Genomic DNA, 15,021 nt, shown 5'->3' on the forward strand with positions numbered 1-15,021 from the left:
GTAACAGTAACAGTAGTTGAAAACGCAATAGTATACATGTATATATGTGTATATATTATCGATGTGTATAGTGGTAAACTTGTGCTTTAATACGAAGCCCTGGAGGCTTGGAGTTTATTCGCACACTCAGCCCCCCTTTATTCGCACCACGAAACGCTAATAAATTAGGTTTTTCTGCATACTAATCGATTTTCTTCATTATGACTAATGAATTCTATTAAAATTGCTTTATTTTATTATCCTTGGAAATAGAGCGATGAATTAAATTAATTTTATTCATTTCATGCAGCTATCTTTTTCTTTTATTTTCAATTACCTTTTCGTTAGCATTCAAGGAACATTTTTTCATATAATTCTCTAAAATTAATTTTGAACCAGTACTTCGTACTCTCTGAAGGGAACTTCTTCGCCGTTGTAAGGAATGTAAAGGCTGCCGTGGCTTGGATGTACCTATTTAATTATTAATTTTTTTTTATTCATTTAATTTATTATTTACCCGAGTCGAAATATTAGACGTAAATTGAACGTTTTTAACGTTTTGGACATTAAAAACTCAATTTGACAGCTTTTAACTTATTCAAAACGTAGATTGGAGTATCATAAATCAACAACGTAACTAAAACCTATTTAGACTTACAATAAGAAAACATAAGCATACCAAATAAATTTTTTTCATCGATTTTGTACTCTTAGATTATAATCACGTCAATTCCTTAAAATTTTGTCGTCCGCCTTTCTGGCTCTTAAATAAAAAATTCGTATTTTGAAAAAAAAATTTTTTCAGTTTCGTACTTCTATCTAATACTATTACATCTTTTCATATATTATGATGTCAAGATTATGAAAATTGTGATTACAAATATTGAAATAAATTAATTAATGTTATCTTAAAACTAAAATCATAACTCATGAAATTACCAATTTTTTACGAACCAAAATACAAAAAAATCGTTCAATTTACTTTCAAAACGTTAAAAACGTTCAATTCATGTTAAAAACGTTAAGAACATTCAATTTACGTTTAAAACGTTACGAACATTCAACTTACGTCTAATATTTCGACTCGGGTACTCTTTAAATATTTACCTTTCCTACGCAAGGAGTTCCGTTGTGATGAGCGCGACCGATAAATAAAACTTCTCCATTACTAGTTCTGCCACCCTCAACAGCTCCGGGTGGTACTTGACCATTTCTCGATGGTATCCATTGAAACTCAGCTGGCATTAAAATCTATAAATATAATTATAATTAATTATGATAAAATATTGCGAAGTAGAAAAGTAGGACAGGTGGGGATGCTAAAATAATAATTTTAATACGCGAACTTAAATAGCCTCAGTTACTAGTTACTATATATAGTGTTTTAATTTATATTTATATAAAATTTATACAAATTCTTTACAACTGGGGCATCTCAATAGCTTTTAATACATAAAAAAAAATTAATTTAATTAAATGTGAGCCTTTATAATCAATTCATCATGAGTAGTTTGCGTAACATTTTACGTTGATAAGATTAACTCGAAAAAAAAAATTACGGCTGGGTTTTTGATCTATATCTTGCTAAAAAAAGTCTGACAGAATTCTGCGTTATATACAGTTATAAGAAATTAGTCATGCTACGAAACGGTTTTGTAAGTAAAATTGGATTATCTGACATTTTTTTTTTTTTTTTTTTTTTCATTGACTTGTTTAGAAAATTACATTTTAATCTCGACTGATTTAAGAGCTTTTGCTACCGAGACTTTTTTTTTTAGCTAATTTAATTCCCTTTAAAAATGAGTTACGCCCAATTTGGCTAGACTTTTTTTTAGGAGACTTAAATTAATATATCGAGCGCAATTTTTTCATTCGTTTCAGATTTAGTGAAAATATTAAAAAATCAACACTATCGTAAAATTGATATTCAATGCCACTTATTTAATGAAATTTTTTTTGTGTACTATGAGCTCGAGTATATTTACATATTGTCATAAATATATATTTTTATCACTGAAACAAAATGAGTTTCTGCATCAACAACTACTAAATCAACCTTATCTACAATTAGACAAAAAATTCATGCCTCGATAGCTACTGAATTGAAAAAAAATTATCTCTGATTTAAATAAAAAAATTTTAATTTAAATTGAATTTAAAAAAAAAAATTAATAAACAAAAACAAGAATCCCCCCGAGTTTTAAAAAAATACAAACTTCGAAGTCATGTTTCATGTGTTCAGCGCCACCATGAGCAATATAAGCAACCCCATGTTCGGGCTTAGCTTTAGCCGGTAACAAATCGCCATGATGATGTGCACGACCAACAACAAGATGAGCGCCATCCAAGTCACGACCAATAGTAATCATCCCAGGAGCCCAATACCTTGCTCCAGAATATCTCACCCACTTGTATCCTGCGGTACAGAAACAGAGTAAGAGTAAGAGTAAGAGTGAGAATGGGAGTGAGTAAGAGAATAGGGAAACCACCATTGATTCACTCTGGTATTGTGGTGTACTTCAGGGATTCACAGACGTGGGCACGATTGTGGAAACAATTGTGGTGTATGATACCGTGCAACAGATTTGCTCGCTGATTACACCCCCCCCCCCTTTGGTGGCGGTGATGGTGGGTTTTGCGCTTGATAGAATTCAGTTTACTACTGTCTATGTCTATCAAGTACATTGCGCTATCCAATATCCACTAAAAGTTCTATTTCACTGGTCATTTACTTGTCATTGTCGGGCTATACATTACAGTGCTATGTAAATCTCATACATTTAATTATACATGTAATTATAATTTATCTCATTGGGCGCACACGTCAGACACACGCATTTAATAATTGTTATTTTTATGATAAATTTATTTACTTATTATGAATTTATTTCCGTTATTTCTAAAGACAATTGAATAATTAAATGTCAACTGATATCAAACAATAAAATAAACTTTGGCTAGAAAATAATATCCGATAAAATTTTCGATATAATAATTATTCATCTGCTGTAAAAGGATATCGCGTAAATTGTGGGTTCAATTTACTTCGCCAAGAATACTATTTTATTTTATTTTACTTTTTTATTTTTTTTTTATTTACGGTTTACTGTACCATGATAAAAAGTCAATGAATGATATGAATCAATTGGTGTTCGTTAAACGTTAATTAAAAAAAAATTGAATGCAGTTTAAACTTTTTTTTTGTCGGGTATCAGAATTAAAGTTTAATTGATAGAGGGGAAGAACGAACAAAAAAACGAACCCCAAAAAAATTTTGTTTGCCAAAATTTTTTTTTAACGTCATTCACGACTCTTATCATCATTTTTGTACAATTTTGAGTGTCCCAAAATTTTTATCAGGAATTTATCAGTAGACCCAATGCATTATTTACTACAAAAAATTCCTGCGGTGTCGCCTTCGCTGTATTTTAATTTTACGTAAATCATGTATCTTTAATAATATTTTTTTTCGACATTTTTATTTACTTAAAGTATTACACATTTTTTTTTCACTTGAATTAGATAGTAATCAAATTTTTTTAAATAGACGAAAAAAAATTTTTTATTTTTTTTTTTTTGAGGGTGGTCCATTTTGTCTACTCAGGGAAATTTTTTTTTTCGATGGCAACTGGAAATTTGGTTTAATTACTTGAAATGGAAGTCAAAAATAAAAATTCAAATCCACAAAATCCATTATATCTTTAATTGCTCGTTTTGCCCGGTCTTCCTCTATTTTGATAATCAGCTAGACATGAATGTAATAAAAAATTAAAGTTTTTGATAGCTAGGTTTAGCGCAATCCCTGTCGATTTGTGTTTGAATTCACAAGAGAACCAAGTTTTGTTAAAAGAGATTATAATTGGAACGGTTTAATAGTTTAACGAGAGTTTCGCAAGTACACTTTAAGTTGTTTTCAAAATAAGAACTCAAACTTAGGTCGTGCTGCATATGCTGCTCTGCATCTATACGTATTATATATATATATATATATATATATATATATATATATACTCAATATACTATGAATAAAAAAATATATATATGGATATAAAAATGAGAGTGCAATGTACTTGAACACAAGGCGCATGTGGCTGTAAGCGCAACAAAATTGCTATGGTATATATATTTCTGGCAGTGGAATATGACGTCGTTTATCGTTTTCCGATATCCGTTACTCGTTTTCATCGATAAGCCTCTTATCTCACTCTTAACGCATTTCTCTTCTGTCTGTAAGTCGGATTGTACTTTTTGGATTATTGCTATATGTTTATTTAAAAAACAAACCTTTATTGTGTTTACTCAATAACTTGTAATACTTTATTTCTCATATTTATTCTGCATTTATTATATTTATATTGTTATTTGAATAAAATATATTTTATTTTTTTATTTTACTGCAAGTCTAATCAATTTATTAAGTGCTGAGATAATGAGGAATGAATATATATGTATATGTATATATATATATATATATATATATATATATATATATATATATATATATATATATATATATATATATATATATATATATATCCCAATGACATTGACAATTGCGATAAGCGACAAGTATACAAGTTAACAAGGAAAAAAAAAACAAATTGATAATAATTATAATTGGGATTCGCTACTTCAATAGATTTTTCAAGGAAAAACTCAACGATACTCGTTAGTAGTTCAAATTTTTTTTTTATTCTGTAGTCTATAATTGATATAACTTCTTTAAACTCTTGAAACTTGATTATAATTTTGTTGAAGATAAATTTATTTAATTGTTTTATTACAAGAGGTTTTTATTATATTGCAATAAATGCAATTAATTTCAAAAGTTTTTCTTTGTTGTCTAGATTGTCATACCTTATTTAATATGACAATAGATAATGGGATGAAATTGCACCGTGATCAATTACTAATTAATAGGAGTAGACATTTCGCGGAGAATACTATGATGCTGAAAGACACGTTTGATTAATGTGGGAGTGATGTCCTGAATAATGAGTAGGGCTTAAAATAATTCTATATTCTGTACTATGATATTAACTACAACTAATAGTAGCGAATAGAAAATACTCAATATGTTATATTTAGGAGATAAATAAGTTAATTAAATAGTTAACTGACCTGGCATTTTATGCAGAATGAGAACTTGAATTGATGTTAATCGTCTGAAGATTGTCAGTTCGAGTGACTTGATACATGTATGATATAAAACGCCCACGGTGACGTAATCTCAGTAAAAATAAACGAGGACTCCCCGTTTTAAACTAAGCGCTAGCGAAATCGAGCCAGTTCTAGGCATTGCGCGCCATCTATAATTACAAAATTGACTTTGGCAACGTCTATGTTCTGTTTACGCTGATGTATATCCTGTGCTGCCAGATCGTGCGATATTTTTACCCTTTCCTGCCATTACACTCCATGCTTTTTTACCTCGGGAAGGGGTAAAAATATCGCACGATCTGGCAGCACAGTGTATATCTATGTTTATAGTTGAGTCCGTAAAAGAATGATTTTTCCTCCCGCCAATTTTTTTACAATCAAGTCATTAAAAGTCATTATGCGCATGCGCATTAGTGCAAATTCATGGACTTCATCATAACCAAGTAGTGGAACAAAAGTCCATTCTTTTGCAGACTTAACTATACATGATACACTGAATAACCTCAAATTCGTTATCAACAATTGCTATTCCGGATAGACCCGCAAAAAATGAAAGAAATTAAACTAATTGAAGGTGATAATTAATAAGTGATAATTATAAGAAGTAGGTATGAGTAAAAAAAAAGTAGCTGTCATTTAAGTTTAAAATTATTTAAAAGGTTTTCTAATAACGAATAATTAGTTGAATTAAAATTTTGTAGTTTGATTTATTAAAAAAATTTATATAAATTTCTTAAGTTAATAACTATTGATTTATATCATTAATTCAGGTTAATCTCTAGCATATAAATATGTTAATTTAGTAAATTAGGTCTTGTCACCTTATTAGTTTGATTTAATATGTACAACTATTATTTTAAATATTCTCACATATAAGCTAAGACTCTTAAACTGTTAATGAAATTTAAACAGACGCCATTTTTGATAGATAATCTCTAGCACAACTGGCCAGGCGCCTCGTTCTCATTTTTACTAGGAATAGATAGTGATATCAAAACATAAATAAAAAAATACAGTTGTCAAGTTATGATAGCTGTTTCATTCATATTATCTCAATACTGAGAAATAAGAGGTTTTTTTTTTGCATAGTTACTGATTGTGGCGCTGCTGTCTACTTCTTATCAAACTAAATCACACTGGGATTCTGGGAGCTTGGGAATTAATGATTCATATCGTCGGTGATAGAGCAATACCGCGTAATTTCAGTTGTCAAAATCGAGTAACTGCCAAAAACGTAATTTTGCGATGTATTTAGATGAAGGTTGTTTAGGTTAAGGTTAATGATTTTCAACAAAATTTCTAAGTTTCAGTAAGGTAAAAGTCCCTATACCCGCTCAGTACCATTAGTCGCTCACTTTAACTGTTTAAGGCGTTTTTTTATAATTTTTACAAAAAAAAAGTACAATTAAAAATATTATTATTGATAAATAATTATTTGTGAATCTAAATATACTAAAATATGATGTATCAAATTATTTTATAATAGACTATAAATTTAAATTAAATGACTGTTTTCAGAACCGCGCTCAGTCGGGCATTTTTTACTTTAATGTTCATCCGTTAGATTAAATTTAGGTTTCGTCAAATTTTATAAGAGTTGTGATAACTGTGTCTTATTAAATAAATTTTTAAAATTCATGAAATTTTATATTATGAAAGAATAAAGTAGTATAATTTATAAATTATTTGTCCAAATCAATAAACTTATCATAGTTTAATTGATATTGTCTTTGAGCTACTATAGGGCCATGTGTTGATCGAGTAATGGTACATCACAACTTTAAGTGAGCGATTATGGGTACACTTAAGAACCTTATTAGAAAAATTAATAATAATTAATTATCAACATTATTCTTCAAACTAAAATTTTATTCTAATACTCGAAACTTCAAAAAATAACTATAAAAAAAAAATTTGGTTTTTCATTTTATTTATTAATTTATATTGAGTAATTTGATCTCTCTTCAATGAAAAGTGAGCGGGTATAAGAGCTTTTATCTTAAATGAATTATAAAAAAAAAATTAGTTTTGTCTACTACAATTTGCACATGACTTTAAAAAGTAATAGCTGCCCTTCATATCAAAAATCCGCTTTAAATCTGACTACAGTGCTTCAGACAGAGAATAAAGTCTTGAATTTACATGTCACTGAATAAAACTATAAAATCTTTACTTATTTTATTCACTGTAATTGAGCAATAAGCTTTTTAGTGAAGATGTAAAACTTACAGAAGGAATAAAGTCACTTAATTGAAAATTTTGGATTCTATCTCGTCTATTTGCATACGAATCCACATGTAATTTCAGTCATAGTAAGCTTTTATGTCTTTTAATTTCCTAGCATTATAACTTTAAATACTACTTTAAGTAAGTGCAGCAATGAAAATATTTAAGCTCGGTTAAAACACTCGTACAATGCTTCGCATTTAAAGTATGCAAGGAAAAATTTTTGTGTAAATTGTAATACAAGAACTGGCGTTAATATTTAAATCATTAAGAATGAATGCACTGAAAAAAGGATTTCTTTTATTTCTAAAAAAATTTTTGCCTTCATTTCGTAATGCAAAATATTTCTTGCGTCAAAAATCCCTGATTCCTGTGTAGAGATGTAAAATGGACAGAGATAAATGTGAACCTCGAAGCTATTATCTGAGTTCAATTTAATAAGTAATACACGGAAAAAAAAAACTTTGAAAATTACTATTTGAAATTATAACCCGGAACCCGGTTGTCAATATGGGGAATTTTAACATTCAAATAGCAATTTTTATAATACATGTCATCTATTTTCTAAGTATCAATCACGATTTTTAAAGTTTAAAGTATAAATAGTAATTTTTCTTACATACACAATAAATTTTCATACTTATCCTGTCATTATTCACGTTTGAATTATAAACGAAAGAATTACTATTTAGAATGATGGTATTTACTGATCACTTTATCATTATATTAATTGTCATTCTCAATTTATATAGTTCATTTTTTTCCGTGTTAGGAAAAGACATAAGTAAATGATAAATCCAGAGAAAAATGGATGGCTTAATGAGACATATTGTAGACAGTTGGTAAAAATAATTAATAAAATAGAAAAACGAGTGGATAAGTTAAGATCTTTGTAACTTGTCACATATTACTGATGGGTTACCGAAAATGCATTAATTGTATTAATGTTGACGTTAGAATGAAAGCGAAATAATATATTATTCTAGAATAAGAGGTAAAAGAGCAAGTCTGAGTTGTAGGGATAAGGGGTATTGTGAGTGAAAGGAGAAAAATGGATGATGAAGGATTGCGCAATGAGTGAAAATCTTTCTGTCAGACTGATAGTGAGAAACCTCTTGGCGTATTGGCAAACTGTGCAAATCAGTGAGTAGGTATATAATACATATATATATATATATATATATATATATATATATATATATATATATATATATATATATATATATATATATATATATATGCATGTAAATATATGTATGAGTAATGTATATTATGTATAGAGAGTATAAGAGAAGCTGGAGAGTACAGCAACCGCCAGTTTCGGATTAAATTTGCATGGCTTTACTCGTGGATCCCTCAGCCCATTAGATAGTATAGCTGTATTCAAGCGATATCAGCCGGATGAAATTCTGATACACTAGGATTTTAGCGATAAACTGTAAGATGAATCGAAGCATTTATTATATAACTATTTATGAATTATTCATTAACTTTAAATATTAATATTAGATGAAAATGAGATGCATCGGAACGGTGATGGAAGAAAGTAAATCTTTAAAATTAATTAATTATATTTAAATATAAAAGTATCGAGCTGCATGCAGTCCTCAAATTACTTTTTGAGTATAGTTATTAAATGTCTTATATAAATTTTAAATTAAAACGTTTATTGAATAAATTATTCGTTGATTGATTTATAAAATCGTCTCAATTTTACTTCTAGTTCAGGATTTTCTATTAAGAAAATAATTATCTTTCGTATTTTTCCATTTTCATTTTAATTGAAACTTAATAGAGAAGAATTTTCTTCGGTTTTTAAATTTCGTGATTTAAATCATTGCGGGTATGGACTCACTAAAAAAATAATACGCGAAACTTTTTTTCATTGGTGGTTTGATGAAACTAGTCCGGGATTAATTAAGAAAATATTAAAGATAAAAAAGTGGTTTGTTTTTAAACATAAAGAGTAACTGAAAATAATGGATGCGGGATAAAAATAATAAATGACCTGATACTTATATTTATTTTGGGCTAGAAAACAAGTTCGTCTTCTCGGATTACCAATAAAAAAACAGCTGATACTGTATTAAGAAGTACGAATTTGTGTCAATGCATATCGGGTGATATGAAATACAGCAAGAATTTGAAATATCTTAAAGTTTAAAATTTAAATGGTCATATTATGAAAAAATCAATTAAAATTTACAAAGCAATATAATGGAATAAGAAACTTTATAATTTTTATTAGATTAACGGACAAAGAATCTTTTAGTACGGAAACTATTTGCGATTCAAAGTGAAATTCCTGAAAGACAAAGAGAAATTTTCTTTCTGTTGAAAAAGAGCGTGCGAACATGAAACTTACATACTAATAAGACTGGAAACAGGACAAAAGAATCCGTAATCAAAATTGTGCATGAAGGCATTCAATTTATCGTAAACCAATGACTCTCTATGTTTACATAAAAATTACATCCATTTACAAGACAATCATAATAACCGGTGGCATGATTTAAAAACGATTCCGTGGCAAAATAATTTAATTTTTAATAGTTTCAATTTTTCAATGTAAGACACTACCGAAAATAATCTAATCTTGCAAAGTAGCCAGTGACATTTCGCATGGTAACTAAATGAATGTTAGATTTATATAATCCCCATGGGTAATGTATGAATGGGTATTATCTTATAGATAGGACTGCCTGCAATGTAGAATGGGAGCCAATACTATGTAAGATTCGATTCTGTCCAATTTTACGAAATACGATCTTATATAAGATTGAATACAATCTCGAATGAAACTGAGTTCGACGAACATTATAGTCACTACAATCTACATTGTAGCAGTTCCCATATGAAAACTTTTTCACTGTAAATGGGGCTCAGTACAATTTTATACAGAAGTAAAGGATTTTTTGGCGCCAAAATTTTTTACTCACCCCAAGGAAATTTTTACTTCAAGAAACTTTTGCATTATAAATTGAAAAAAAAAATTTTCTTGGGGCGAGAAAAAATTCTTGCACCGTTTTTTTCCGTGTAGTGAATGTATAAGATACTAATATTGACTGATGATTTTACAAATTATAATCTATAAGGTACCGGTGGGTAAAAAGGCCGAGCTAAGGGAGATTTCGAATAGAATCGAAAATATTGCATTTAATTATCGAAGTGTATAATTAATCTTTATTTCAATACATTAGCCATAAAATATAATGAAGTAATGGTAATTTATACCACAAACAAACAATAGTATATTACACACCTAGGGAAGTAAAGTAAGAAATGTCTCAGATCTCATGTAATTGTTGGCCGAGGCGAAGCCGAGGTCAACAAACATGTGATCTGAGGCTTTCTTATTTACTTCCCGAGGAGTGTATACTATTTTTCTCCTCGACGGAGGCGGAAAGCGGCAACTTCGTTTTGCACAGCGGGACGAAAGTTGACGCTTTCCGCCCGGAGGTGAGAAAAAAATTAAACTTTTTCAAAAACCATACGAATAGGCCTTATTTTACTGCGGTAGGGTAATAAGGCCTACGGGTTAAACAAACTGGAATAGTTTAATTATACTTAATAAAATTGGTATTAGAGATGAATCATCACTTAAATTTAGCAACAATACTTTTTAAAGACAGAGAAGACTAGATTGATTTGCTCAACAGCGCTTAAAACTATCAGTATCTTTTTTAAGAGTCAGAAGACTAGATTGTTTTTTATGATTTCTTCTGCGCTATGACATCATATGACGGATGATGAAATATAGAAGACAAGGAACGTGGTATCGGGACTATAAACTTGTCGTAACATCTCTATGCAAGATCCTTCTACTAGAGTAGCCTTTAGCGGAGGCGATTATTTTAAATATCATATCTGTCACTTAGGCCTTATTACCCGCGAGTACCTTAAATATTAAATTGTAAGACTCGATATAATCATTGAGTACTATCATAAAATTAAATTATAACAATATAAAAAATCGATCACTATATAATAGAATACCGATCTATATATTTGTTACTACAACTATGTTATATTAATAACTAGTGAGTGAAATAAAATGAAATAAGCATTTGAAATTTAATATAATACTGAAGTATCATCATGTCGATTCAATGAGTTGAAAAGATTATTGGCACGCGATCGAGAACATATCCAAGTGTTCTTACTTTCAATTACTGTATTTCACTTTTATAAAACACATATAATTTAACTTGCGTGTTGAAAAGAATCTGATTATTTTATTATTATCCTTATTTTATAACGAGTGCCCTCGTGATTGAAGAATGAAAATGAAATTTAACTCTGATTCAATATGCAAATCTTTAGTTTCTTCTACTGCAATGCGACGTCCGCTGACGTAATAATCTGTATATCTTTTTAGTTTAACTCCAAAATTAGCATAAAAATTTGATCATCAAAACATAAATTAATTATTCCATAAGAATTTTTTATGATTTATATAGCAACTTCTTTTTACAGAAATTTTTAACAAATTTATGCAATTTAAAATTATAATTAAAAATAAAAATATAAATATTTAATTTATAATTAAATATCTTTTCAACTTACTTACTGACTTAACGAGTAATTATACTTTTGATCTCCAGTTATTTATTTTCTTAAAACTATATTTCTACTTGCGCTTACGCTCCGTCGCATAAATTAATAAAATAATCCACCCATAGATGCCTCTTAGATTTTCTTAGACTTTTTAAACTACAAAACTTAATCAACTCAACGTACAAAGTATTTTAGACGATTTATTAAGACTATAAATATATATAGCTAGCTGTAAAAATACTTTTAAGCTCATATATTTCAGACATTAATTCCTTAAATCATCTAAAACCTACCGGCTATGACTTTTCATTAAAGTTATTTTAAAATAAGCCCGCGAAAATGTTACTTTTCAAAATTATGTATTACAATATCAAATATAGAGAAACTCATAAAAAAAAAAAGTTGAAGCTTACCACCCGAACATTAACATACATTTTACGTAACCCAGCAATAATTTTCCGTTAAAAAGATATTTGGAAGTAGCGCTAAAAAAATTGAATTTTTTTTGTGGTCTACTTTTTTTTAATGGCTGCAATTTTTTAATTAATGAGCCGATTTCGCTCATACTTGAACGTAATCAAAGTATTTATCTATACTTAAAAGCCATATTATGGCAAAATTTTTAACAGCTGCATCATAAGATAAAAAATTCAGTTTCCGTTTGAATGTTTAAAGCCCGGTAAATTCTCAATGGAATATCGCAACTAGTTTTCAAACTCAAGTAAACTTTTCTGGCCTTATTTCGTTCAACTTATGTTTGATCTCATAATTTAACTTCATTTTAATTTTATTTGCCTCATTAATAGTACAGTAAAAATTTTCAAAAAGCAAAATTTTTATAAAATCTACTTAAAAAAAAATATTCACTCCTACTCTCAACTGAAATCTCATAGAATAGAATTACGATTAATATCATTTGAATTTACACAAAAAAAGTCTAGTCAGTAAAAAAGAAGAGTAAGAACAGTAAATTCAATAATGTCAAGATAAAAAATTTAATTTGACATCAAGTATAAAAAAGTGGGCATTCTTGGTAGCAGAAAGTGGAATTTTATTTTCACGTTATTCTCGTAAAATCGACAATTTCTTCACAACATTGTATCGATATTGTGTCGTATATGTAGTTGTTTTTGTTGTCGTTATTTTATAGTATCGGTAAGATAATCTGGTTATCGAATAAAATCGGTTAGAAAGAAAAATAAAAATAAAATGAAAAAAGAATCCAAAAAGCTGGAGAGCTACAGGGTTTTTACATTGATCGTATCCAGATAGTAAAGTCATTGACGTGTTACTGGTTTGTAATATATAAGTATATATATGTGGATAAAGTGGTGGATATATATAATAGTAAAGTGGAGATATTGAGGATATAGAGATATAGAAGGTGGTTAAAGCGACCGAGGCAATTTCTATCCGAGACCAGCACATGTAAAGCTATGGCAAAGACAACAAACAATGCTGCGTTAGTTTCTGCGCGGATGACTTGCTTTTCTATCTTCTATCATCCATGTAACGTGTTATCGTTGATCCTTGTATTCTACCGTAACGTAACGCTCAGTACTCCTATCCACAAGGAATATCGTAAAACCACGTTCTTTCGTGTACATATTACCTCATCTGATGCACATTACTCAAGGGCTCTGAGATGTAGATTGCATGTTACACCACTGGTTTTGGTACACTGAAGTTTCATCGAAAATTTAATCTTGTTGGTGTAAACATTCTTTACATAATAAAGGCATTCCACCAGAAATAATTTATCATTTCAATACTACACTGTAAACAAATTTCCAAGTGCAAAATTTGCATAGTAGATGATTTTTTATTAATTTAATCCTCTCTCTCTGAAAACAAATTAGTGAAAATCACGTGACAATTACTATTTGGCAGTGAATAGTATTGCTACCCGAGTCGAAATTTAAATCGTAGATTCAACTTTTGAAGACGTAAATAGTCGTAAAACGTATTTTAGACGTAGTTGACGTACGAAAACGTAAATAAGACTTGCGTAATCGTAAATTGTAGATACAACCTTTCAAAACTGGCAATAAAACAATTAAACTATATCGGAAACATTTTTGTCTACTAGCTTCTAGGTAGTCTGTAAGACCAAAAAAAAACTCGAGAAACTGAACATCAGTAGAGTTATCTCCTGCAAGGCCCAAAATATTTTTCTACAGCTGCTAAGAATTTTCATTTCTTGTCTTCTAGTTGCTAAACATGTCTTTTGGCAATGAAATGTTTTCGATATAGTTTAATTGTTTTATTGCAAGTTTTGAAAGGTTGTATCTACGTCTAAAATACGTTTTACGACTATTTACGTCTTGAAAGGTTGAATTTACGTTTTCAACGTCTTGTACGTTCAATCTACGATTCAAATTTTGACTCGGGTAGTGAAAAGTATACCATTGTTTGAATTAGTCACATACTTTTCACTAGTAAACAGTGAATAGTCACTATTTTCACTATTTCAAATTTAAAAGAGCTCCGAATGGGAGTTTTCGAAAATATTAATTATAAAAAAACTCCGCAAAACGAAATCGTAGTAAAAACTGAAGTATTAAAATTAACTTTAGATTAAAACATGATAACATCCGGTCTACATGTTCTCATAATATTTTTCATAATGTTTACTATTAAATATTATAAATTAAATGTAGAAAATGTTGTTCGGCTTTTTATCCTAATGATGAAAGCAAAAAATAACGAGAGCTCCGTAGCTTCATTTAAAAAGTTTGTCTCTCACATACAAACATTGGTATAATTCAATGAAAATATTTAGCTGCCTCTGGCTATGAGGCTATTAAATGTGTAGTCGCCGAGTATGAAATGCTTCATTTAGAAAGGTCAAGGCGGCAAAAAATTTTGGTCAAGAAAAAATACCTGAAAAAGATATCTTTTGTAAAAAAAAGTATAAAAAATAAACAATATTGTCATCGTACGGATGTATTATATTTCTCGGGAGCGACATAAAAGTTTTCATAATTAACTCAATGTAATTTTAGATTAACAAGAAAACTAATAATAATTATTATTATTGTCATGTTAATATTGAAATTAATTAAAATTTAATATTAATTGAAGATCATGTCTCTAAAT

At 28.9% G+C, this 15,021-nt stretch overlaps 1 protein-coding gene across 1 annotated transcript; it reads right to left on the reverse strand.

Annotated features, from left to right (window-relative positions):
- Positions 1-270: 270 nt before the first annotated feature.
- Positions 271-5,259, reverse strand: LOC130664203 (natterin-3-like). Its single transcript, XM_057464033.1, has 4 exons — positions 5,101-5,259; positions 2,196-2,395; positions 1,087-1,230; positions 271-450 (listed from the first exon to the last, which is right to left on the reverse strand). Exons 1-4 carry the CDS (start codon positions 5,105-5,107, stop codon positions 364-366), a joined length of 438 nt encoding a protein of 145 aa, XP_057320016.1. The 5' UTR covers positions 5,108-5,259; the 3' UTR covers positions 271-363.
- Between the last annotated feature and the right edge of the window lie 9,762 nt (positions 5,260-15,021).

This window comes from Microplitis mediator, chromosome 2 (assembly GCF_029852145.1).
Source record: "Microplitis mediator isolate UGA2020A chromosome 2, iyMicMedi2.1, whole genome shotgun sequence".
In the NCBI taxonomy this organism is placed as follows: domain Eukaryota; kingdom Metazoa; phylum Arthropoda; class Insecta; order Hymenoptera; family Braconidae; genus Microplitis; species Microplitis mediator.